Source organism: Pleurodeles waltl, chromosome 4_2, assembly GCF_031143425.1.
Source record: "Pleurodeles waltl isolate 20211129_DDA chromosome 4_2, aPleWal1.hap1.20221129, whole genome shotgun sequence".
In the NCBI taxonomy this organism is placed as follows: domain Eukaryota; kingdom Metazoa; phylum Chordata; class Amphibia; order Caudata; family Salamandridae; genus Pleurodeles; species Pleurodeles waltl.
Genome location: NC_090443.1, coordinates 408,436,325 through 408,464,003, shown reverse-complemented (window position 1 = coordinate 408,464,003; position 27,679 = coordinate 408,436,325). Strand labels below are relative to the sequence as shown.

The 27,679-nt window shown below is 44.6% G+C and overlaps 1 protein-coding gene across 5 annotated transcripts in view; it reads right to left on the bottom strand.

The window, feature by feature from the left end:
* The window catches only part of DARS2 (aspartyl-tRNA synthetase 2, mitochondrial), a 149,686-nt gene that overhangs the window by 68,344 nt on the left and 53,663 nt on the right, over positions 1–27,679 (bottom strand). For 3 of the 5 annotated variants that reach the window (XM_069231585.1, XM_069231584.1, XM_069231586.1), the window contains exons 8-12: positions 22,849–22,895; positions 22,115–22,221; positions 19,648–19,717; positions 16,912–17,091; positions 10,890–11,012 (exon numbers count right to left, since the gene is read on the bottom strand). In XM_069231585.1, coding sequence (XP_069087686.1) covers positions 10,890–11,012; positions 16,912–17,091; positions 19,648–19,717; positions 22,115–22,221; positions 22,849–22,895 — 527 coding nt within the window. The remainder of the gene's footprint in view (positions 1–10,889; positions 11,013–16,911; positions 17,092–19,647; positions 19,718–22,114; positions 22,222–22,848; positions 22,896–27,679) is intronic. The other 2 variants (XM_069231587.1, XM_069231588.1) reach the window with 1 other exon arrangement.

Genomic DNA, 27,679 nt, shown 5'->3' with positions numbered 1-27,679 from the left:
TAAGAAGGAATCTCCCTTGGAATAAAGGAGTCACTCCCCTGCATCTGCAGGCACCAACTGCAATGACAACCGGCTGCGTGGATCTGCTCTCCTCCAGAACAGCGAGGTTCCTGCATCACTGGTCGTGGTCTGGAGTGGTCCCCTTGGGCCTCTCTACCAGCTGTCCAACTTGGGAGATGGTAAGTCCTTGCCTCTCCTTGTAGGACAGTACCCCTGTGCATCGCGACTCGTGCAGCTACCAAGGCTTGTTTGTTCCTCCTCCAAGGGATCTTTAGGCTCCGTGTAGCCCCAACCCCCGGCACTCTTTCCTGCAAATCACAGTCTCCTGCTTGCTGCTCCAGCCACGTGGGACTCCTCTTCAGGTGTGCTGTGTGGGCCTCACTACAACTGATGTGCCCGCTGCCAGTGGGTTGCCTGTGGGGGCTGCCTTCTCTGACTGCTGAGGGTCACCCAGGACTCCCCTCCGTGGGTCGAGTCCCCTGGACCTTATTGGTCCTCTTCAGCCTTGCAAAACCTCTTCTCCGTCTCTTGCATTTGCCAAGGCTTGTTGGTGGTTCTCCAGCACCACTGACCGACTGCATCTCAACCGCAGACGTGGGACACCACTTGCATCACTCCTGGAACTCCTCCTCTTTTCCTGTGCTGCATTTCTGACTTTCTTCATCCACTGTCGACCTGCTCTTGCATCCACAGAAGGGTGGGTAGTGGCTCCTGCCATCACCGGACACTCCACCACTAACTGGACTTGGTCCCCTTCCTCTGCAGATCCTCTTCTGTCAGGATCCACCTTTGGATTCTTCTAGTCTTGGTTGGGTCTTGCATAATCCTTTTTCTAAAGTCCTCCTGTTGGTTTTGGGGAAAACCAGTTGCTTACCACTGCTCTCCTGGTCGCAGGGGTCCCTTTTACTGATTTCACTTGCTTGGGTGGGGGACTGTCTTTCACAATCCACTTTTTTTTAGTATGTGGCATAGGAAATGCCCTTTTGGCATGATTACCCCCCACATTTTGTCTGATATTGATGCTGAGTTAAAACTGATAGTGTGCTGGGATCCTGCTAACCAGGCCCCAGCACCAGTGTTCTTTCCCTAAAAATGTACCATTGCTTCAAACATTTGGCACACACCTGGCACACAGTTAGGTCCCTGGTAAAAGGTACCCATGGTACCAAGGGTGGTGTGGCCAGGGAAGGTCCCCAAGGGCTGCAGGATGTATTTGGCCACCCTGAGGGACCCCTCACCAAGCACGTGCACACTGTCATTGCAGCTTGTGTGTGCTGGTGAGGAGAAAAAGACAAAGTTGGCATGGAATCTCTCTCAGGGTGCCATGCCCACAAACCACTGCCTTTGCCATAGTTAAGTCACCCCTCTAGCAGGCCTTACAGCTCTAAGCCAGGGTGCATTATACCACAGGTGTGGGCATAGTTGCATGAGCAATATGCCCCTACAGTGTCTAAGACCATTCTTAGACATTGTAAGTGCAGTGTGGAACTATAGAGTATATGGGCTGGGGTGTTGTCATTACGAACTATACAGCTCCATAATGGCTTCACTGAAGTCTGGGAAGTTTGGTATCAAACTTCTCAGCGCAATAAACCCACACTGATGCCAGTGTTGGATGTATTGAAAAATGCTTCACACCTCCTCCCTGCAGGAATTGTAACACCTGGTGGTGAGCCTCAAAGGCTCAGGCCGAGGCCTCCTGTTACAGTGCCTGAGCGTACTCCAGCTAGTGGAGATGCACGTACCCCAGACAAAGCCCCACTTTTGGCAGCAAGTCCAGCAGGAAAGTTAGGGAAAACAAGGAGGAGTGACCACTTCAGCTAAGACCACCCCAAAGGTATACAGAGCTGAAGTGACCCCCCTCCTTGCAAAATCCTCCATTTTGGTTTGGAGGACCGAGAACAATAGGGTTAGGTTTGTGTTCCCCTCCCCATAGGGAGTGGACACTGGAAAGGGAGTGGACACTGGAAAGGGTGTAGTCACCCTCAGGGACAGTAGCCATTGGCTACTGCCCTCTGACCCCATTAACACCCCTAAATCCAGGATTTAAGGGCTCCCCTGAATGTAGCTCGTCAGATTTCTGGTGACCTCAAGATGACGACAAGAAGAAAGAAGGACTGCTAAGCTGACCCTCAGCAGAGAAGACTGAAGACACCAACTGACTTGGCCTCTTGACTGGGGCCAACTGACTTGGCCCCAGTCAAGAGTACTGCCTGCACCCCAGAGGAATAAGATGTCCTGTGGACAGCAGCCCTGTCCAGAAAGAAAATCCAGCAAAGGACTCCGGAATCGCCCCGGCTCTGCGAGTCTGCCCACTCTACACCAGACGCCCACTGCCTGTGTCCAAATGGCCCAACCAACTAGACCTGATCCCTAGGCGATTCCAACCTAGTGTCCACCCTGGGTTGACACCCCTCCCCCCCCCCCCCCAACAGGCCGACACTTGTAGCCTAAATCCAGAAGACCCCCCTGACTGCGAGAGAACCGGACGAAGAGTCCAGACATCTAAAGGTACCTGCAGCCCCCAGGCCTTGGGGAATCCAAACACTGGTCCAGCAGGTGGCCCCTCCTCCTTGTTCAGCCTGTGGTTTTCCGGGAACCGATCCCCTGAACCTAGCCTGCTGCATCTTTGTGACCCCCTGAGTCCCCCTATTGAAAAGCATTGGGAGCTTGACGCTGTGTTTGCACCCTGCACCCGGCCACCCCTGTGCCGCTGAGGGTGTGTGTTTGATGTTGACCTGTAGGCCCCCTCGGTGCTCACCTAAACCCCCTAGGTGTGCCCTCCTAAGATGCGGATACTTACCTGCAAACAGGCATGATACTCCATTTTAAATCCTGCATCATCTTTGACCTCTACACCCGGCCAACCCTGTGTTGCTGGTGGTGGGTGTTTGGGGTTAACTTGAACTCCAACCTGTGGACATCCTAACCGTCAGAGACTGGAACAGTAATTCTTGTACTTATCTCAAAACTGTACTACCTTTTCTCCCCCCAGAACTGTGCACTGTAAACTTTTAAAAAAGATATTTGTCATTTTCTTGAAAAACGTTTAACTTGCCAAATTGAAACAAAGTGGTGTTGATACATATGTTGGAAACGTACTTACAAATGTACTTACCTGCAAACTGAATCTTGTGGTTCTAGAAATAAAGTAACAAAATATATTTTTGCTATGTAAAACCATTGGCCTGAAGTTAGTCATTGAGTGTGTGCCTCCTTCATTGCCTGTGTGTGTACAACAAAAGCTTTGCACCACTCTCTGATAAGCCTAACTGCTCGACCACACTACCACAAAAGAGAGCATTTGCACTAACTAATTTAGCCTCTGTTAAGCCTCTGGGGAACTCCTGGACTCTGTGCATACTATATCTCCCTTTGTTATGGTATGCACAAAGCCAGCTTCCTACGTGTGGTTTGGCCCTCACTGTTTATCTATATTTTTGCCAATGCTTATTGCTTTGTATGCTCTTTAGTAATTGCTAATGTGCATATAATAGTGAGTTAACTTACCTCCAGTTGGGGGTTGCCTATTAGGTATTCTAGTATTTGTGTTACTACAATAAACTACCTTTATTTTTGTAACTCTGCGTGGTTCTTTCATGTGTGATAGTGTTGTGTGACTATAGCGGTATTGCATTGCAGTTCTCCTAGATAAGTCTTGGCTGCTCATCCATAGCTACCTTTAGAGAGCCCTGGCTTCCCAGACACTGCCAACACTTCACTAATAGGGGATAACTGGGCCTGGTATAGTGTGTTAACACCATAGGTGTCCACCACACACCTGGCCAGCTTCCTACAAGCACATCACCCGCCAGGGCACAATCATTGCTTTCACCTCAGGGCTTCGTGTCTGCAGCTCAGCCCCCCGAAGGCTCTCAGCAGAGTCCCGATGCTGCCAGAGAGCAGGGCGGCCATCACAACACCCTGTTTATGCCCTCTATGCAGCTCTCTAATCACACTCTGCTGCAAAAGCAAAGGTCTGAATGCAGTTCTAAAACATGCCAGAGAAAAGTCACTGCACGAAGCGAGTGCACACAGCTTCATAAATGTCTGTTCAGTGCATGTACGGAGTAATAAGAAGGCTTATCTTCATGCTACAACTGTCATTCTGGCTTTGGCACTGGGGAACCAGGTTTGGGCATCGGCTAAACAGCCTGTTTCTCTGGGAGAACTACTTTATCTCCCAGACTCTAGAAAATGAATGCAACTTATGGAGTGCTGGTCGTAATTGAAAAAAAAAGAACTTGTAAAATGATGAGCAGCTAACAGGAAGACACTGATCAGTAGCCACTGGCAGTGACCAGAAGCTGTACTTGGTCCAAACTCCACACGATGGCATGGACGACAGAGCAGAGCAGGAAGTCAAAGGAGACGACATACTGTCCAATCAGAAGCTGGTATATTAGAGTAACGTTGGAATAAGCCAATGGTAAGTTGAGGTGAGGGGCAGGATCTAAGCCCCTTTTAAGATTTTTTCTTTTATTAACAAAAGACTTCGCAAGCACAGTGCGCAAACACTTACCGTGCAGGCGCAACCTAAAAAGGTGATATAGCGTGGCTGCACCAATACAGCCTGTAGTTCACTCACCTAATGAGCTGAAGTGATCGCAATGAGAAAGAAAGTTTTGTGAGTCAGAAGGCACAGCAAACAGCCATACATGGGCTCATGGAGTGCACATTAGGTCATAAACAGTTTGGGAGGTAACGTGCATTAATCCTTCAATAAAATGTTATCACATTTAGGATAGGTCCGGTAAATGTAAAAGGGCTGAAATGGCAGTCAAACATATTTTCATAGTGTCCACTGCTTGGCTTTGCTGGGCTTATGACAAAACAAAAAGTAAAACACGCAACAGTCTGGCTAGCAAAGAGTCTGTACTGCGGACTCCAGGCCACAAGTTTGTTCCTGCACCAGGCATAGATGCACTTTTCAGAATGACACCTTGACAAGAGGATGGCATCCACAATCTCAAGTAGCAAATCAACTGCAGTTAACTGCAGCTGGTCAGTCTCCAAGCATGGAGATGTAGATTGACCAGGTTCAGGAGAAAAAAAAACTCTGCCCTGCTGCTGCAACAGATCCTACCGAAGCAGTAGCCTGATCGGAGTATGAATGCTCAATCCCAGACACTTTGGGTACCACACATTGTCTTGGCCCAAATGGGACTACTAGGATGACTTAGGCCTGTTTGTTCCTGATCAGAACGTGAGGCGGGGGAGGCGGTGGCAGAAAGGTATACAGGAGTCACATGCTCTAGCCTGAATGAGTCTTCTGGAGAGTGTGTTCTTGGGAATTTCAACGCTATGGAGTCATAACATTGCGAATTTTGATAGTGGCGAAAAGATATAGCCAGGGCTCTCCCAACTGTCAGAAGATGTCCTGTGCTACCTAAGGATGTAGTCACCATTCATGATCCACTACGTGTTGCAGTGCCCAGGATCCCACTTCACCATGCTTGCTGCAATACCACATTTTGATGGCATAGTCTGTGAGAACCTGCATCAGCCTTCCCTTGATAGATGTCAGGAAGGCCTTTAACCCCAAGTGGGTAGCCCAGAGCTCCAACAAATTTTTGTGGAGCTGTGTTTCCGCCAGTCATCTCCAACTCTCTCAGATTACCAACCCAAACCCAGCAGTGACATCTGTCACCACCGTCAGGTCTCGGTGGGGAAGGGAGAGGGTCTGCTGCTGGTCTGGTTGCAGTTAGACACTGCAGCTCTTGTGCAGTCTCCTCTAAAACCTGGATGCCAACAAGCAGGTTTTCTTGGGGCAAGGCCCACTAAAACTTAACAGGCCACTGCCTAACCTACATATGCATCCTGGCAAACAGGCCAAGCAGGATGCATGAGGCCAACAGTTTAAAACGCTACAAAGCCATACTCTCCCAGATTCAGGAGTGGGGCTGAAACATCAGGATCACAATCTGAATGGAACCTGATGGAAGGCTTGAAACTGCACCATATCCAGAATGGTTCAGACGAATGGAAGCCTCTGTGAAGGGGTCAGGTGTGACTACGGAACGTTGCTCGAGAACCCCGAATATGTCAAGAGGTTTGACTTGGTCTGGAAATAGTCTACGATCGACTATATCATGCCCACCATCAATAAACAGTTGTCGAGGTAGGGAGAAAACTGTCATATCCAACCTCCAAAGATGTGCTGGAATCATTGCCATGACTTTCACGAACAGCTGAATGGGAGCACGGCAAACAGAAAATGTTCCTGGCTGACCTTGAACCGCAGGTAGCATCTTCAGACGGCAGATGGGTGCATGAAAATATCCAGGGCAGACAGAATCTGGATCAAAATGAGCGTTTTGAATTTGTCCTTCCTAAGGAAAGCAATCAGAGTGCGAAGATCTAAAATAGGACGAAGGTCTCTGTCCTTCTCTGGCAGAGGAAGTAATAGTGGTACCAATGTGTCCCTATGTCCAGGTCAGACACCCTCTCGATGGCCCCTTTAGCCAACAGGGCCTGCACCTTATGCATGAAGATAGAGAGATGCTCCTCCGAAAGCCGGTGTTATGGGGTACAGGTGGGTCGGAAAAGAATGGAAGATGTTAGCTGTGTTCGATTACCTGGAGAACCCATTTGCTGGATGCGATGCGATGCCACTCTGGAAGAAAATCTCTCATCCTGCCTCCCACGGGATGGTTGTGTGCTGCTAAGGACAAAATAAAACATTTTGGAGACTGATAAGGGACAGTGACCTGCATAATGTCTGCCTGGCCCCCCCATCCTCAGTCCTGAGAGGACTGGGACGACTGCTGTGGTGGAGCTTGGCGGCACCTACACACAGGTCCCCGGAATAGTTACAAAAGGTTCAGAACTGTTGAGTAAACAGTTGTGCAGGGGTAGACAGGTCCAAAGAAGGCTCTGTCGATCTGCTTTCTTCAAAATGCTCCAGGGTAGAATCAGCATTTTACTCCAAAAAGGTGGGACCAATCAGGAGACATAACCATTAAGGACGCCTGCAGCCCCAGTGGATCACTTCCACATATGAAAGTGGAGCACTAAATTAGTGCCCACTGCACATCCCAAGAAGTCAGTATTATCCATGCCAGCTATAATAACATACCTTGCTGCATCCTGACCTGCCTGAATCATTTGAGCCAGGGAGGCTGAATCTCCTCTGGGATTGCCGGGAAGATCTCACTGGCTATATTCCAAAGTGCATGTGTATCACAACCTAATATTCAGACCACACTGATGGATTTACAATGCCAAGCTGGAGGATGGGAACATCTGCTTTCCGAATGCCTCAATCCCGTTTCTTTGCTGTCCAGAGGGGGCGTAGGGAATTTATCACAGATAACTTTACTGCTGGAAGTTTGGACCACCAAACTCTCAGGAGTCGGGTGGTGTGTAAGAAAGTCTGTGTAGCCTGGTGTTGGTCTATGGGGCCTTGCCCCTTGCCTGTTTACTGGCGAGCCAGAGAAGGGCTTTGCCCAAGTGAACATGAGGGTTTGAATCAGGCCACACTGAAAGGGAGAGAGGCCTCAGATGAAGCTGGACCCGGGTGCAAAACTTCAGAAAGCACATTAATTTTGACTTCCACTGAAGACAGCTGTACGTTTAGGACCTCAGCTGCTCATCTAATCATTACAGCAAAAGATGTACTCTTTTCCATATGGGGTCCAATGGGCGGCACCAACTCTGGTGTCTGGGAAGGCATCCAGCCCACTGGCCTCTTGCAAATCTATGTGAATGGCATCATCATCACAGTGTGGGGCTAAATCACCTCCAACTTCTCCATCATCATTAGGCTGATCAGAATCTGACTCAGAAAGGTGATGGAGCCTCAGAAGAGGAGGGGTTTTGTATGAATCAGAATGCACTGGGACCAGGTGAGCTGAAGTGGATTCAAGGCATGACACTGTCCGGGACCCCCGGACTGGTCAATGGAAAGGGGATTAATCACTCCCCTGTGCATCACCACCAAAGGGATGGTGCCCAGAGCTCTTCCAGGTGGCCACTTGATTCTGCCATCTTGAATCCAAGGTGGGCAGAGGCCCCTGGGAGCATCTGAGTGGCCAGGTCAGGCAGGTGACGTCACAGCCCTCTCCCGATAGGTGGTCACCCCGCTAGGTGACCAATCCTCCTTTTAGGGCTATTTAGGGTCTCCCTCTTGGGTGGGTCCTCAGATTCGACATGCAAGATTGCAGCAGGACTCCTCTGCAACGTTTACTTCGACTTCTGGCCACTGGAACTGCAAACAGACTTCACAGGAACCCACAATCTGCAGCTCCAGCGACGACTTCGCCCTGCAACATTGTTTCTCTGGCTCCTTCCAGCAACTGCAACATTTCCCCAGCTGTGCATCCTCTGAGGGCAGCAAGTCTTCAGTCTGCGCTACAAGCAAGAAGGAATCTCCCTTGGAGTGAAGGAGTCACTCCCCTGCATCCGCTTGCACCAACTGTCGATGACCGGCTGTATGGATCCTCTCTCCTGCAAAACTGTGTGGATCCTGCATTACAGGTGGTGGTTTGGAGTGGTCCCCTCTACCAGCTGTCCAACTTGGGAGGTGGTGAGTCTTTGACTCTCCTTGCAGGACAGTACCCCTGTGCACTGCGACTCTTGCAGCTACCAAGGCTTGTTGGCTCTTCTTCCAAGGAATCTTCAGGCTCCATGTAGCCCAGGCCTCCAGCGCTCTCCCCTGCCAAGCACAGTCTCCTGCTTGCTGCTCTAGCGACACAGAATTCCTCTCCAGATGTGCTGAGTGGGCCTCACTACGACTCCTGTGCCTGCTGCCTGTGAGTTGCCTGTGGGGGCTGCATCCTCGACTTCTGGCTCGCCTCACTGCTGAGGGTCGCCTGGGACTCCCCTCCTTGGCTTGAGTCCCCCCCGGACCTTCCTGGTCCCCAGAAGCTCTGCAACTCTTGTCTTTGCAAAGGCTTGTTGGTGGTTGTTCCACACCACTGACTGACCGCAACTCCTTTCGACGTGGGACATTGAATACATCACTTATGGAACTCTTCTCCTCCTGCTCCTGTGCTGCATAGCCGACTCCTGGTCTTCGCTGTCGACCTGGTCTTGTATCTCCAGAAGGGTGGGCAGTGGCTCCTGCCCCAACCGGACACTCCAAATGGAACTGGACTTGGTCCTCTTTTATTTGCAGGTCCTCTTCTGTCAGGATCCATCTTCTTTTTCTCTTAGTCTTGGACAGTCCTATTACGAAGTTTGCCTATGCGTTGGGGAAAACCAGATATTTACCTCTTCTCTCCTGGTCACTGGGGGCACCCTGGTACATACCTTTTGGGATTACTAGTTCCTCCAGCTCCCCGCTATAGATTCCACTTTCTTGGGTGGGGGCCCACCTTTTGCATTCCATTTACTTAGAACATGGCTTTCTCCCCCTAGGGTCTCTACTATTTTCTGTTATTTCACTGTTTTCTATTGCTTTCTATGCCCATTCCTGATTAATAATGTGTATATAATAGTGTGTTTACTCACCTGCTAATAGAGTATTGCCTATACAGTGCGTTAGTAGTTGTGTTACCATAATAAAGTACCTTTATTTTTGTAGCACTGTGTGGTTCTTTTATGTGTGTAAGTGCTGTGTGACTGTAGTGGTATTGCATAAGCTTTGCATTTTAACTAGATATGTCTTGCCTGCTTATCCACAGCTACCTCTAGAGAGCCCTGGCTTACTAGACACTGCCTACACCTCACTAATAGGGGATATCTGGACCTGGTATAAGGTGATAACACTATAGGTGCTCACCACACACCAGGCCAGCTTCCTATACCCCGCAAGTAGGTGGGATTATTCAGTGCTTATGCCTATTGATAAGAATCCCCTGGAAGAGAACCAGGTGTGTGTTCTAGGGGCACAGACAACATAGAGGACGGATCCTCAGTCAGTACCCCTACTGGAGGACCTTGTGGATCCTTGGACCTGAAGGCATGCCAGTGGGAAACGGAATAGTGCCAGAAATAAACAGCAGGGTGTACTTGAAGGCCTTGACATTCTTAACAATGCCAGTGACCTAGGGAAATCAGGGTACAATGGGACAGGTTGTGGTATTACGGGATGACCGGGAATCAGGAGCAAGATTGGTTGACACCTTGACATCCTCCAGACTTCTCTTTGGACAGAGAGTGGAGTGATGGTGTAGAGACCTGCAGTGACTTCTTGATATTCCTCTTGGACTGTGACTATTGTACAACTTCGCCAGTAAAGATGATCTGCCACAGGAGCGGCTCGAGAGTAGGAACGAGTCTCTGTCCTCGACTTGGAGCAGGTCTTATGCGAGGTCCAAGACTTCTTTCATTGTTCAGCGTCATACAACTTCACATCACTTCACTGTCCATGATCTCTTTTGTCTGCATAAAGGCACATTATTTGCAAGTCTAGGAGTCGTGCCCACAACACAAAAATATGAGGCAGACCGCATTCGGGTACGTCACTGCCATCCACTTCCGACATTCAAGGCATGGTCTGACTCCTGTAGTCTTTGGTAGGGACAGCATTCCCATGCACACTGGAAAAGAATTTGTAAGGAATTTGTCAACCAAAAAAGGAAGTGAAGCTGTGGATCTGGGTAGGAAGGTTCAGAAAGCAAGTTAGTGATGCTGCAATGCAGGAATAGTGCTTATTTGCAGCTTCACTCTGTCACTGCTGTAGTGGAATGAAGTCAATGTGCAGCTGCTAGGCGACATGCAGAGTACTGCTCTGAAAGTGTCCAAATCCAGTCAGATGCCTGAGGAATACTCTACTGGTGAGGAATCTGCAGTTCGTATCCATCAGAAATGCCAACTACTGGTGTAAAGAGTGCAGAAAATAGAAACATTATTAGAAAAGAACAGACCTATCGCTCACAAATGGCAATCCTCACCACAGTCTCCAAGTACCAAATCGCTTACCATTCATATCTGTGATAACTTACTGCAGATGCACTCACCGCTCCTTCGGAGATACAGATGGCTTTGACAGTGCTGTCGGGCTGCTTCAGAGCTCTCTGCATGAACTCCGCTTCAGACATCCTAAAAAAGTCAGTGATGTCCACAATCTGATGGAGAAGTCAAAGAAGAGAGTCAATGGGAGTAGGTATCCACTGAGAAAGATTAACAAAACAACATAGAAGTTAGACTTAAGAACAAACAGAGATATTGAGTTTTCATTATGAATATGGTGATCTAAGATTACTCCCCTATGTTTTGGTCAGGCAAGTTGTCCTGGCAGAGTAACAGGCCTGCTTTTGTTTTGCCCAATCCCAGACCCCTCTTCACGTTATTGTATTATATACCACTTCCCCTTCCTGATGCTTCTACATTTGCCCAATCTTATGCGGGGCTATTCTTCATCTATACCAAATGACAATTGTAATTGAATATATGGGCACAGTTCCATGCCTCACATCTGCATTTGAGAGGAAGACTGGAAATACAGTTATTTCTGAGAGGCAGAAACATACAGGGGACATAAAAGGGTTACAATGGATGCCTCAAAATTGGAACCATGGTTTATTGTTCCAGTTTTTACAGTAGTCCGTTTTTTAATAAAAAATATATAGACCATGCTTCTATACAGCTAGCCTTAGTAAATTATATCTGGGCAGTGATTAATTTGTAAATAAAAATGTGCCAGTGCCCAAAGCCCTCCTCTTAAACATGCAACTGCTGCAATTAAATGTGCAAACACGAAATACTGAGGCAGCGTGATCCTGAAGCCATCACGGGCCTCTTCAACCCATTGATAGCCACTCCCTGCCGTTTCAGCTCACCCTTGCAGCGTTCTGCTTTCTCCCTCTTTGTGACCCTTTCTCGTTTTTCTCATCCTCCGTCCGCAGTAAATGTTTCAGGCAGAAAAATCAGTGCCAGTGCTCTGCACCGGAAAAAGCAGCACACATTAAGCACTGCATCGGGGCTTTAGTAATTGCAGGTCTTCTTCGTAGCAAGATCAGAAACATTTTTAAAAATTTGTTTTATAACTTTATTGTTTTTTTTGTAATCTTTTCTGTTATCAGTCATGATTTAACAATACAACAACATAAGAAGTACAACAATCAGTGCATATTAATAATTCAATGAAGGGACGGTCTCATAGACCTGGTCATGAGCGAAGGACAATACATACATCCAAGGTCACATTGCCGACCGAGCAGGGCCCCTTGCACTCCACGACACTCCGATGCCCAAGTGACCCATCAACCCACATGGAAGGAGACCATCTGGTAACACTTCTAGCCTTCAAAGATCATGGTATCAAAGATTACAGTAGTGCCCCACATCACTCCCCCTCACTAGCGGCATCCATAGAATCGTGTTTATCCTCCTGTAAAATTATGGAGACCCCCACAGCATGATTGCCTCCGAGGCCCCCCTGTCCCTGCAGGCATTACGCATATGCACCTCTTCCACTACTTCCCATTCAAGGAGATCCCTCTGCCACGAGGCCAACTGGATCAGAAACATATTTAGAGTGTTATGTACATTCCCATAAGCATGATGGAAGTATTTCTCCAAGTAGGATGTTGAGCTCTGTGTGCTTTAGGGGAAGTGTTCTAACTGTGACAGTCTTCTTTGGCTATTTCATTCTTATACAATGGAAGTCACAATCTTTCACAATTTATGCAGAATCATAGTCATGTCTGCCTTTAGACACTGATGTTGCCTGACCTTATCTTTCTAAGAACTGTGAAAGCGTCAAGCCATCCGATCAATGACAGATACAACACTTGATGTGACATTTGTCTGGGTTAAATGTCTACTTTTGACCATGTCAAGGTTAAATAAGAACACATACAGACATATAACCATAATAGTGTAGTCTGAATTGACGTCCTTTCACCTTATATCTTCATAAGGAAGCATCTGGGAAGCACACCTTGATGCACATAATATATTTCAGACATTCCCAAACTTATGTCAGAAATTCCAATTTCTAATAAGATTTAGTTTATAAGAACTATTGCTTGACCACTTGTCAGGAGGGGTCCTATGCCCACATATCCCCCAGGATTCTACCAGAGACGGTCTCACCTACTGCCAGCAAACTTTGCAGATGCTACATCTCGCCTGAAGCTGATAAAGGTGAATCCCGGAGGAAGACAGGACCACTACCGCAGCTCGTGTTTGCCCTTTGCAGGGAGCACTGTCTTCAAGTCTCCGCAGATAAAGACAGCCTTTGCTGTCAACAAGGTATGCAGTGTGTCTTATCTCCCTAAATAGCTCTAGACTGCAAGTTGCTCTGCCTTCCAAGCTTTCCTAGTATAGAAGTAGTTTTTAGATGACATTTTAAAACATGCTAGAAATGTTCATACTATTTTTGTTATTTATAATGTGTCTTCTTGGTGTTTTTAAAATATTCTGTGTAGTTGTTTTGCTGTACTAAGAAACAGATTCTTCCTTTAGTAATAAATACTTTTAACTTATTGGTGTTTATTATTCTTAGTTCAGTGTGTGTGATACAGTGAATAACGAAATAAGGTTTGTGATTGTTACCACAATGCTATGATCCCTTTACAGGACTGTTAGTAACCCAAAAGCAATACTTATTTGTCAATTACACTTTGAATATCTTCTTGTGGGCTACAATAAGTAGTCTTTCACATTCATCACTGATGTACTTGAACCAAGTTCACCCATGTCACATTTCTTAAAATGTCACTTTTATAGTTTGCATTTCCTGTTCCAGTCATTTCTGCCAGTGCAGAATGACTGTGAATGGCCCAGCTGTTGGGGTTTGTGTATTCCTCCCAGACAGTAACAAAAAGGCAACAAGATGTGGGCAGGATGGGCTAGACCTGCCAGGAGGGCTGGCGGCAGAGCTGTACCCTGCCCCAGTTACACTTCAAAGGACCTTACCTCCAGCACACACAAAGAAACTTGACACCAGCGTTTTGGCAACCCACAGTTTGGAGCCTTGACAGAGGAAGGAAAGAGCTTTCAAGACCCAGCTGTAGGGGTAGGCCTGTATATACCCTCCCACACAAAGGCTGGAACAAGGTATAAATATTAGACCCCAGAAACATTCTTCAGATCACTTCTGGACATGTAGAAGACTCAGAAGAAGGACTGCCCTGCTGCTGGAAAGACGTCCTTGATGCGTTACCACTGGGGAAGGAAGACTGGACCTGCTCCTTGAACCAGGACCACCACAATGACTCCAAGGTCTAGCTGGCTGGTCTCCTGTGTGTGCTACAAGGATACAAAAAGCTCAATAGATCCTGCAACTTAATTGTGCCCCCTCAGGCCCTGGACTCTTGATGAGGTGCTAAAGTGGCCTCCTCTGACCAAAATCAAAAACCTGGAACATTTTCCAGTAAAAACTGCTCTGAGAACCGAAAGCAGACAGGGACATACCTGTAAGCCAGTCTGACAAAGGTGCATCGCTGGTGGGATTGACTTTGCTGCAACTTCTGCTACATTCTTCTTCTCAGCAGCAGATCCTCTTCAGCGGAACTTCCCAACAGCAGTATCCATCCTGATGGAGCCCTCTTTGGATAAAGCCTGCACTCTAGTCCAAAGGTAGACATATTCCCCAGGCTTGATGAACAGGACCCATCGATGACGATATCCTCTGCCTGGAAATCCAGCTTCTCCCAATTGGAGCTTTTTCTACCCTTGTTGACAGCTTATCAGGACCTCGTCCAACGGCTCTCTGGCTTTGACAACCCTGCCTCAGATACAGCCAGCTGCCTTGCCATGTTGAGACTCTACCTTCTCAAGAACTTTTCCTGAAATTTCTTTTAGGTCCGAAGGTAAGTAGAGACTTGGCCCAAACCACCTAGTTAATCTACCCCGGGTGCCATCATGGTCAGCCCTAACTATTGACTTTGACCCGGTCTCATGCGACAAGAAGCCTAAGGTTGATGGCTTTATCTTTTAGGTGCCAGATTTCAATAAAAACATAAAAAATTCATAACCTCAGTTCTACTGATTGGATTTATTTGTTTAGATGTCATATGTATTTAATGCTACTCTATTTTTCTAAATTGGTATGGGAATTGTCTTACCAGTTAGAGGCACTGGAGTTTTGTGTTTTTCTTTTCTTTCTTTCTTTTTTTTTTAAACTAACCGTCAGTGACTGCATTTTTGATATCTTAGGAAAAGATGTAGACTTCTGCAGTCATCAGAAGTTTGGAATAGGGGAAATGAGTGACCTAAATTGTACCTACCCAAAATTTGCTAACCTTGAGCCTTAATAGCTGCAATTTGAGTACTACATTAGGAGTATTCTTTCTTTAATGCCAAATACTTACAGGGTGGGGCTTAATGTGTGGCAGAGACCAATACAAATAGTGTCATTATTCTTGCTCAACTGTATTTTGCCAATGCAGCTTTAGCCCATGCCAAAATACAAACACTACCTATGACTAGACCTGGGAGAGATTTAAACAATGCTGGTGTAATATACGTAATTTTGAGTTACATCTGTTATACAAAATTCCCCAAAATTATGCCATTCCATCACTTCGTGTAATTACATGCCATTCACTGATGGCGCAATTCTCTGTAAAAATTTACTGCAAACACACTGAAACAACAGAACATGAATGGGTGTTGTTTGTAATGCTTTAGTTCGAATGAGTTCTTGTAGTACAAATTGACATGAGGATCCACTGTGCACTAAAATATAGTGTCAAATGTTGAATTTGCATTTCACTTAATTTTGTGTAATTCTGCTGTAATTTTGCATAAATACGCAAAAGCAAATTATGTGAATTTCATACACACCTACTTAGGACTCCTTGAAAGAGTGAGACAAAGGTATCATAAAGATAATTTCAGCCCAGGAATAAGGGACTGGACTTAGGATATCCGACTCCACCCCTAGTGAGGGGTATGCATGCTGTACTTCTGCAGAGAGCCATACTTGTGTGCTGCTCACTCAAGGATCTCATTAAAATGGTACTCAGCACTTTTGACTGGGAGCTAAAGTATACATTGCACAACACAATGGCAGGTTTGCCAGTGTATACTACTGCTGAAAGTAGTACTGTAAAACAATTAACTCAAAAAAATGAAAAATTCGATATGGATAAGTTAAAATGAATGTGATGCATTTGTGCAGAAAACCTGCCCAGCTCTTTCCTAAATTGTATCAGATGACTTCTCAGACTGGTGACAAACACTAGAACAACGGTCTTCCTCTCACTGCACAGGCCCCATCGGCCTCTTTAGTATCTGGCTGCCTGCTGCTAAGGCCTCTCACATTATGCTGTAGTAGCAAAGGGCCAACTCTGGTGTCTACAGCCAGAACATTTATGCAGCTAGGAGCAGCATTTGAGGAAAATCTGGATAGACATAGTCCAAGGACATATGTTCAGAGTTAAACTAATACAGCACAGTACACCCTTCAGGGAGGAGTCAAATGCGCTTCAAAAGAATGGCAAGAATACATGGGTGAAATCAATGCTTGAATGACCATATATTTTACTTTTTAAGCATTCCACCTATCCTATCGTTGGGCCCTCTTTTATGTTGATTAAACGTATTCACACTGGAAACTCTCACATAAAAATGGTCATAAACATTTTTAATGGGATGAATAATGTGCACGGAGGTATGGTTTGGTCATACACCAAACCACCGCCATAGTTCTAAACAACTCAACAACTGCTCCTCTATATTAAATTTACTGAATTTTGTGAAATGTGCCATCTGCTGGAAGGTGGTGCTTCAGAGTACAGGGCAGGAAGGTATGTTATGGCAGTGCAGAAAAACTGCAGGTTCCTAAGCCAAAGTACCTAGTGCAGAAGAACCTGAGGAACAGAGCAGTCCATATAAGTTCATGAAAAGGAGTGCTGTTTCAGTCCTTAAAAACAGGAATTGATTATGTAGGAAAACGGCGAAACACAGAGAATGCCTATCATTTGCTAATAGGGTTATCGCTATACTTAAAAGGAAAGCTGGAGATCCTGTTGTAGCTCTTGGCTTATATTAGAAGGCAATCAGGGGACCTACCTTCATTCCAAAGCGCGTGTCCGGCTTGTCAGTGCCATAGGTGGCCATGGCTTCCGCGTAGGTCATAGAAGGGAATGGTGGTGTTAAGGCTTCTTTCTCCTCAGGCCAAGAGTACTGTAGCAAACCCTCTATCAGCCTCTGTATCCCGGCTTGATCCACAAATGACATCTCAATATCCACCTTTAAAAAAGCACAAGACAAACATGAAAAAAAACAATAATCACTTTTACAGATTGTCAGCCAGCGCCACACAGGAGACAGTTAGACACCTTTCTGGTTACGGTCACAAAACTTGTGACCATAACGAGTCTACTCAAGAATGAGGAACAGAAAATGCAAAGCCACCACTGCCAACTTGACTTGTCACATATAATGGCAAACATTTTTTGTCACGTGACCCACTAAAAGTTTCCAAAGACAGCAATCCGTCTCATGATTTCAGCAAGCAGCTGAAGGGTCCTTTGCGCTTTGGTGATCAGGAAGGGAAAGCAGGACAAATAATGAGCTAAAGAATGTTTAGATTTGTGCATGGAGGGGAGCTTAAAAAAAAAAAAGAGGAGGTGGAGTAGGTTATTTACCTTAACTGTTTTTGAAGTGATTATCTGTATTTCAAAACAGCGTCAGCTCGTTATATATATTTTGTTGTCACTTGTGAATATTTAAATCAAGGGTACAAGAATTAGGTTAACACACTTTTTTGATTTCCCAAAATAGATAGGTAAACTCTGCATGAATTTCATATAAATGTAAATAAAAGTATTTACATGTGCAAAAAATCCATGATGTCGACATGTTGCTTAAAAATCTTTCTCCTCGCCGGAAGAAACATTTTAAAGAGACATTTTCTCCCTGTTAGATAGCACCTGAGCCTAAGAGGAACTGAGCCCTTCTACTAATTCAAGGATATAATCCCCATGCAGACCCCCCTAACCCAGACCACACAAAGGGAGGTTGAAACGCATCAACATAATGTGATGTGGAGTAGGCTGTAAACAAGACTTGAGTGACTCACTGCAAGGAACATACACAGTGAATGGACTGAAACATGATTTTTTCTTAATGTTCCTTCACCCACATTAAGGACACTATTAATTAAAAGTTATATTGACATTCGGAGGAAAGCAATATAAAAAAGTAGACTGTTTATTGAATTCACTGTTTTGCAGAAATGGTGATTATACAATTTTAAAGCTTTTTAATGTGTGGGCTCACTAGAATGGTTGCAAGTGGGCATTCAGTCGGAAAAAGAAGCATGTTGGGAATGGAAATTTACTGTTAAACTAGGGTCTTGTGGTTTGGCAAAAATGTACAAAGCAACACAGTAAATTAATTACGCAAGCACAAAAAATGTCAATGTGCTTGCTCTTACGTTAAGCAACATGATGCTATGGCCGCCTGAGGTGCATGTCTTTATGTTTACAGTAGGTGCAGGAGACAAAGTGCCTGAGCTTAAGGCATTTTTGTGTAACAGACTTCATAAGTTTAGCATGCCTACAATGTGTAAAGTCATTTTAATTTTGAGGATCTCTAAGGACATCCATTGTAAGATTTCCAGTGTAAAAATAAACATAGGGCTAGGACGAGGTGCCAGGCTGAATATTCCTACTTATTTCATTTCTTAGTTCAAAAGAGAAACCAGTGTAACCAAGGGAATTTTCAGAAGCCTAATTCCTGTACTAGAAGAAGGGACTCGGGCCCTATAAAAGAGAAAATAGAATACAAATACAAGTTTATGAATACTAACATAGCTTCAAATTTGGAAGTCTTAATTTGAAAACAATACAATTTAGGAAGTGCATCTTGTTGGATTTGGTTTTCTGGCTATAAACTGTCTCCACAGGAGCATAGGAAGAAAAGTGAAGCAACTTAAAGTGAAAAAAAAAATGAGTGTCAAAAACTGAAAGGAGAGCAACATAAGCTTGAATTCAGGCACCAGAAGCAAGAGAAGGGAACAGAATAGGAGCCGAACAAGAACAAGGAGACGGCAACTGAAAGAGGTACGCACGGTAGAAGTAAGACAAAAGACTGACATCAGGAGATGTAGGAAAAGAAAGCAATGAGAGTGCAGCGAGAAGAAAAGGAGCAATGAGAGTGCAGCGAGAAGAAAAGGAGCAATGAGAGTGTAGCAAGAAGAAAAAAAGCAATAAGAGTGCAGCGAGAAGAAAAGGAGCAATGAGACTGCAGCGAGAAGAAAAGGAGCAATGAGAGTGCAGCGAGAAGAAAAGGAGCAAAAAGAAGAGAAGGCAAATAATACACAGTTGTGTAAGTCGTAGGTGGGAACTGGAAAGATGATGGGTGAGATGTGAAAGGAAGTAGAAAGAGGGAGGAGCATGTAGGAGGGAAGTGGATTAGGTGGAGGAGGGGAAAAGAGGATGGGCATGAGTGACAGAAGAGCAGAGTAGTGGTGCCAGTAAGAGAAGGAGGAGCACTGGTGGATGCAGGAACACTGCTGGAAGGAAAAAAAGGATAACACTAAGTATTATGAAGGAAGAGAAGCCGCCACAGGCGGGGCAGCACCAAGGGCACGATAAGGATTGAGCAGGTAGAAGAAAGGAGAACAGAAAAGGATAAGCGGTACTATCTTCTCCTGTGACAGACATACTTGGGTACCTGTAGCAAAAGCCAAAGTGCTACCACATGAGGGATAAAGATGCCACCTTCGCCACCTCCACTTAACCACTACCAACCTTCATCATTAGTACGCTTGGAAAAAAAAGGACAAACGTTTGCGATTACCTGTGTGAATTCAGGCTGTCGGTTTGGTCTAGAACCCTCATCACGATAGCAGCGGGCAACCTGAAAGTACCTGCAGGAAAACAACATGCGGAGTTTCAACTTTCCACAAACGCATTCCAGCATGGCAGCCTCGGTTTTCATGAACCTGTTTCATTCTTAAATTCTGTGATAAAGAGGGTTATAGAGAGATGACTTCCTGAGGATGACCTTTGATTCACTCCGCCAGGAGGAAACAAGGGAACTGCCTACAATCTGGATGCTTGCAAAATGAAGGAGTTTTACACACCCTCATTGTTGAATTCATGCTAAAAGTATGCATATTAGAGAAATTTAGCACAACTTTCAAAAGATCTCTTTAAGCACTGTGACTACATCAAACACCAAATGGTGGTCTTGCCTGTGTATGGTAAGATACAGAAAACCGCTAAAGGGAGAGGGAGGATAATACCAATAGCCAAATTATGATCTCTATGTAGGTGTCCGACAAACGATTCCCAAAGAGGGACAGTTTACTGTCAATGCTGCCTTGGAATCACCTGGGAAAGAGATAGTTTGGGAGGTGACCTGAATGCATTTCACTAAGAATGAAAAGACTTGGCTTAGGATAAGGTACACCAATCAGCACTTAAGGCAAGAGTGCTGCAATCCTTTCACCAGTCTCAAGATACAATCTCATTAGCGACTTTCGAAGCTCAACAGTCCACTGTGAGATTTTACACTTCCACTTGTGACTCAAAGGGCTTCAGTGGAGAAGGGAACTCAAAACTCCTTGGTTCGTAACGCTAATTTTAATGTTGCACTGTGAAATCCTAAGATCACAATCAAGAACAGGAATCCACATCCAATCGGGAGCCTGTGTAGTTTTAATACACCAATAAAGGTGCATTGAGTAAAGATTTGAAAGAATTTATGCTTTCACAAATTGCAACTGAAGGAATACTGATGAAAATGTCCAAAATCATCTCAGGCATTCAGGATCAAGAGTACCCATTTTGGGACACACTGTAACATACAACGATGAGTCAGGGAAAGAGACACACAGAGATTGCGGATGGTCATGAAACACAAAGGTCCTACTGCAATAGATTTCACATATTTTCTTGCAGCTGCTAGGAATATGGCTTATTTGTGGATTATTTTGAACTCCAATACCACGAGACACACCAAATTCAAGAATTCTAGAATGCTTGCCTCTTACATGCCTGGTCTATACTTTATTTCCCTTTCTACATTGTGGAATCCTGGCATTCTCTTGAACAGTGCTGGGAGACAGACACAAAGAAACAATGCAAACTAGAAATTAACAGAGCACAGAAGCACAATGCAGGCAATGTGTCAATACCAACATCCCACGGACAGTACAGTGCCTCTTACAGGTTATTCCTTTGTAGTTAGTATTGGTTCACGTGAGCCTCAATGGTTCCTAGACTTGGACTTGTCCTAAATCTACTGGGTAGTCATGTACTTTGGTAGCACACAAGAAATGCAGCATCAACGAACACAATGCCTTATGAGGGGCAATGCAATCTTTTGGATGTAACAAAAATGGAGAAAGATTAAACACATACTAGCAGTCAGATCTATTACTTTGATAGAATTCATGTTTTGCAAGGAACAATACTGGGGTGCCTCTAATGCTCTTGACTATATGTAAAGGCTGGATCTTGCTACGTTAACATGCAGCATTTGGGCTTCCAAGCAGTTCCCGAGACTACATTTAATTAAAGGATTTATAGGGACAATCAAAATCCAGATCTGAAAGCAAAAAAGAGAACCTCTGCCTCACCATGCCCAATGCTTTAGAGACAATGTCTTGGTCTACTCTTCAGAGATGGCAGCTTGGCTTTGACAGGAACCACTTTACCTTTTAGACTACATTGATGCAAAATAGCTCCAGAAGCAATTTCTCTAGCTATGGATATTACCACTTCGGATGACTACAAAAACAATAAAGAATTCCCTAATTTGCTACCAAGTGTGCAACCTAGAATCAGCAGTATTGAGTAAGTTGATGAGATGAAAATGCCAGTCTGAGCTTCTCCGAGGCCGTCCTCTGCATGTGCCACAGTATGACAGAGGGAGCATGGAATCTCAAAACTCTTTCAGATAATTTCACACATAACCGCCATAGATGGCTATCCAGGCAGTATTTATAGGACAATACTGATTACGCATCCTCAAATATACTTCATTTTTTTGCTATCCGGAGTTGAATTCTGGTGTGTCTTTTGCTCAGGGAGTCAATATCGAGAAAAGAGGCAACCTATTTAGTATGGTCCAGAGGGTTCTGACAAATGATTGACCTTGCACTAATTGGCTTCCAGGAAATAATTTTGCCACAATGTTGAGGTTTGGCACAACAATAAGTATGCCAGCAGGAAAACAGCTTATGCGCGTCTGGTGTGTCAGGCCACATGACAGAAGGGAAGGCTTGCTGTAAGATAAGCCACTGGGAAGTTGTGCTCACCTATCCAGTCCTCCGACCATGAGAAGCTGTTTAAACTGCTGGGGACTTTGTGGCAGTGAGTAAAACTTCCCCGGCTCCCGGGTTGGCACCAGGAATTCCTTTGCGCCCTGGAACACAAAAAAAAAAAAAACTAAGAAAATAGTTGTTCGAAAGAGCTAGGAGGTAAAGAAGGTTGGTAGTTGGGGCATAAATGCACGAAAGGAGCGAAAGAAAATACACAGATTTTGAGGCTGTGGAAAAGTGAAAAAATATTTTTTTAAATGAAGAGGAATGAAGAAAATGGAGTAGGGGAAAGAAGAATTACTGAAAATGATAGGGCCAAACACATGAAGAAACTGCACTAGTGATGGCTATTGCACATTCCACAGAAAAATTTCACTCGTCACCTGTGCGAATAAATGCAACCTCTCCCAGTCGCCTCCAGTAAAACTACACCAGTTGGTATAAAATCGAAAAAAAATGTAATACCGTCTTCAGCTCTTCACAGAGATGAATTTCTACTGATCTCACACAAGCATGTTGACTACCACTCACACCGGACCCATGTGCAGTACCACTGCTTTAACAATAATATAACGTACTCCCCATCACTGGGAAGGGATAACAAGAGTTTGTGACTTTATATATTTACCACAGCCACTGTCTCATCGACTAATGAAGAGCCTGTCTCACTGGATGGATATGCTGCCTGGAGGAATGGGCACAGAGCTATCCCTTAAGATGACTGTACTTACGCCAGGTGTCCTCTTGAAGAGGGTTGGGGTTTCCACATCCACAAATCCTACATAGAAAAACAATGGGAGAATTCAGTTTAGGAGAGGTCTCAGTCCCAGTCCTTTCTATCCTAATATGTCAACTCGAAGCATACGCTTCTAAAATGAGGCCTGCAGGACCCCCTCCCTTCCCCACAGAAACCTTTTCTTTATTTAGTCTTTTATCCCGGTTTGCCCCTTTTCTGGTCTGTTTAAAATTATTCGGCTTAGCTCCTTCATATTCTATGTGCCTTATTTTATTTTTTATCATTTAACTTCTGTCCCTGATCTTTATTGTTTATTCACTGAGTCTTTTTTACACTCGTGTCACTGTTAACTTTTACCTTATATGTTTATGTTTGCTGTTTTCCTGTAAGTTTCTTCTTTTGCCGTTTACATTTAACATGTTTCATCTTTATCCTCCTTTTTAGGGTTAAGCTTGCAATAGCATGCACTAGCGCATGAACCTAGCTTGCGAGTCACTACTGTTGACAAAAAGTGCTTCGAGCCGGTCCACTGATACCATGTGTTGGCTTGTGTGGCACTCTTCTTTACAACTTCACATTTGGTCGCTGTGGGCCAAGCATCATTTCCGTTCATTTCTGCGGAGCACGGACCAAGCACTGATTGATTCTACTTAATCAGTGCCCGTCTCCTGCTCCTGATGTGACTGAGGTACTATTTTGTTCTTTTTAACTTCCTGTGCCCTGCAAACAGAAAGCGTGTGACTGGCAAAAACATGCCCAGCAGAACAAACACATTTGCAAAGTTTTATTTTCTATATTTAACTTTCATTTATTTTGCTAAGCCTTCTTTGCTCACTTTGCACTCATTTTTTGTTTTTGCTTGTGGGCGCTGTTCTCAAAAAATGACAATTATCTTGTTCTAAATACTGCAAAGCAAAATTGTTTCTTTCTTATGTGTAATTTCCAAAATGATGCTGTAACAATAATGCAGTAAACACCAAACCACCCCACATCAATCCACCCCAATAAAATCTGCCCCACTCCAATCCGATCCAGCCCACTACAATCCACCCAAAACCAATCCAGTCCACGCCACTCCAATCCACCCCACAATCCACTGTATTCCAGTCTAACCCAACTCATTCCAATCCAAACCACTCAACCCAATCCAAACCACCCCACCCCAGGCCACTCCAATTCTCCCAATTTACTCCAAACCAATCCAATCCACCCCATTAGAATCCAATCCACCCCACCACACCCTAATCCAATCCACCCATCTCAATCCTCCCCATGCCAATCCACTCCACCCCTCACCAATCCAATGCCCATAACCCTACTCCAAACCAGCCCAAATCAATCTACCCTAATCTAATCCAATCCATTCACACCAATCCAATCTATGCCACTTAAATTCAATCACTATAATTCAATCCACCCCAATCCAATCCAATTTAATACACTCCAATCCACCCCACTCCAAGCCATTCCAACGCAATCCCATACAATTGACACCAGTCTAAACCAATCCACCCCACTCCAATCTACCACACTCTAATCCATACCAGTCCAATCCACCCCCTATCCACTCCACTACAATCCAACCCACCCACCTTAATCCACCCCACTCCAATCCACCCTTCACCAACCCAATTTAGCCCACCCCAAACCAATTCTGCCCTCTCCAATCCACCCAACCACTAATCCAATCAACCCCCACTCCAGTCTAATCCAACCCCTCAACTCCAATCCCCCACACATTCAAAAAAATCCAACTACTCCAGTCCAATCCACCCCAATCCATTTCATCCCACTCCAAACCACCCCAATCCAATCCACTACACCCCACCCAATCGAATCCACCTCAAACCACTCTGTGACTCTTATTTTTTGGGTGTAGCTCATCATTTATTTATTTACGTCTCTCAAACATAATTCTTCCAAATAGTTCTGTTCTTCATTTTTTTGCTACTTCCTTCGGACAAGTGCTTTCATAGCTATACAGGTGAAAATGTAGAAGCATTAAGGTGGCCTCTAAAGTAAGGTTTGTCACACACTGTTACCCCCACTGACATTTCTTTTCAACTCATATAATCATTTACAAGCTTCAAAGGGCTGTCCTGAAGCAGTATGCTGCAGTACAGAAGAGTAATGGTGGGGGACTTCTCGCAAAGCTTCTGATGGCTTCAGCTCTTGCACAAGTAGCGGCAGCCACATTCTTTATTTTTACACTTCTCCGTGAGAATGGTCTATTCAGCTGCAGAATGGATCCATGTGCTACTACTGGGTCAGCCAATCAATAGTCCACTAGGAGTATCGAATGGTCTGGGACATGCTTCTTCTATAGAAAAGGGTATTGATGCCTTCAACTTAAATGCTAGCTAGTCCAAACTGTAAACAAGAGCCGTAGAGGGCATAGGAAGATTACTGCCTGCTGTTCTCACTGCATGATTACAGGAAACGGACAACCCATGGAAGCCTAGTAATACGAGAGGCCAGGAAGGTGGTTTAAGTCCCCTTTTCTTTTCTCAATGTGAAGCAAAAGTAAGCCTAACAGACAGGACTTTTGTAACTGGTGCACCTGAAAATGGCTGTGCTAAATCCCCTTGGCTACTTTTACCCAAGACCTGTACCCTTAATTCTGGGAGTTTTTCAGCAGGAATAATGCTGATACATTATTTTGTGTTTCAATGTTACTTTGTGTGGGCAACATTTGCAAATACATTTGATTGTGTACATAGTAGAAGTTGCATTTCCTCAGGGTGTCCCCCGTTTATCGGTATGACAGCTGTTTAAATGTGTGCTGCTGTGCAGAATGTTCCAGTGACAGCCAGATCTGAAGCCCCTGAGATCTCACTATTGAAATGTTGAAGAGGGTGCTAATGTGTAGGAAAGTGGGTCAGCTGAGAACCAAAGGGAGAAGAAACTGGAGTTAGGCGTTGATCCAAGAAGATTTGGAGGCCAAGAGCTTCAGTTTTATGCAGTTTACCATAAAAGGAGCTTTTGGACAGATAGCCCTGGTGTAACTCATTTGGGGTTTACCTATTGCATCTGCTAAATGTATCCAAGAGACATCCAAGGTGCCAGAGACTGCAAATGGGTTTTAGCAAACCAAGGTCTCTTCTTCAGTAGAAATGTTGCTAGATGATAGGAGGATCTAGAGGAAATCAATGCCTCAGGCGAGTTGCCGGATTCCACTATTCAGATATAGTGAAATAGCGGAGACTTTCCCTTGTTTGGTTAGACCAACAGATGGTGAGGTATGAGTGTGCACTGGACAACTGGTTTATAGCAGTTTCACAGTAGGAGCCAGTAGGAGCCAGAATACGCAGTCACAGCAATGTCAATCTTCTTTTGAAAATGCACACAAAATTGGTAATTCAGTTAAAGGGAGAATAGTGGTTTAAAGTTAAACATGCTTTTTATTTCAAACAATGTGTGGAGTTGGTGCAATAGTGGGATAAACAGATACTAATAAAGAGTTTCTACAATGTGAGTTGGTCGGGAGTACAGTCGAAGTGCTAGTCCAAACAATATTACATATGCCATATGCAAGGCAAAAATAAATCTATGTAGAATTGTTTGAGTAGAGTCTTTGACCCAATATTTTCAGTTGCAGTTTGAAATTTAAATAAACAAAATAAGGTTTTTACCTAAAATAGATGATTTGGAAGGTTTTATTACAAATTGAGCACAATGGTATGTTCCAGAATGATGTCTTTGACCGCATAATAGTCAAGTTGAAATATGAGTTAGTTCAGAAGGCAAAGCAGAAGCATTATATCTGTTGATGTAAGAGAGCATCTAGGAAAATATATAGACATAGCACGGCAAACACATAACAAAAAGGTTGATGGGGTTAGGGCAACATATTTTCAGACATGTTTCTGTGAGAGGGACACCACATAATTTATCTATAACAGAGTTCCAGGTAAATAAAAAAAATTAAAAAAGTGGAAATTGGTCTTCAGGGGATCATTAACATCCAAAGTCATAGCGCTTTGAAGTAGTGACTCAAAGAGAAACACAATGTTGTTTTGGGCTTTAGTAAGACTGAAGGAGGGAAAAGCTGTGTAGTTACTGATACACCCCTGAAAGGATGAGAGTAATAGAGGGAGAGAAACTCCTTAGACGTTTTGAGGAAAACTGGAGAACAGAAAAATTTAAATAGCACATATGCTGGAATATTATGGGGCATACTAAAGGCAAAAAAGTCTGTTGAATATCAGCTATTCACGTCTGAAGTGAAACTCGAGAGGCAACCCTTGGAAAATAGCCCTAAATTGTCCCAGAGTGAGACACTGATTGAGAGCAAGCAGTCCCCCACCTGTACCCACATTCTTTCTCGATTCAGAGACTTGGCTTTACAGTATAAAGCGGAAGGCTGGTGTAGATTAATGCAAAACACCCATGTATAATAAAAGATTGCTACCTATTTTGATGCCTTCTCTCGCACTTATCAATTCAATCATTTTGATAATGACTATATATCTCTAAGGTGGCTGATCTTTTTTCTCACTTGTCAATCACCTAATTAAAACCCTGCAAACAGCTTCTCTGTATCTACCAGAGCAATCGTGTTTACACCTAAAAATGACACTCTGTTTACCCTTTCATCACCTTAACAACACCCAGTGTGATCTCCCACACTATTGTACAAAGGCACACTGATGACATCAAATGGCCTGAATTACCGCCTTCGACCACTCGAGAGGCCAGCCTTCTATTATTAGTTCAGCACCACGCAATCTTGTGCAACGTTCTCTGTACACAGCGGAGCTTTGTGCATTTATCAAAAGATTGTTTTTGGAGCACTGTACTGAGCTGTAAACCCAGCTTGGATACTT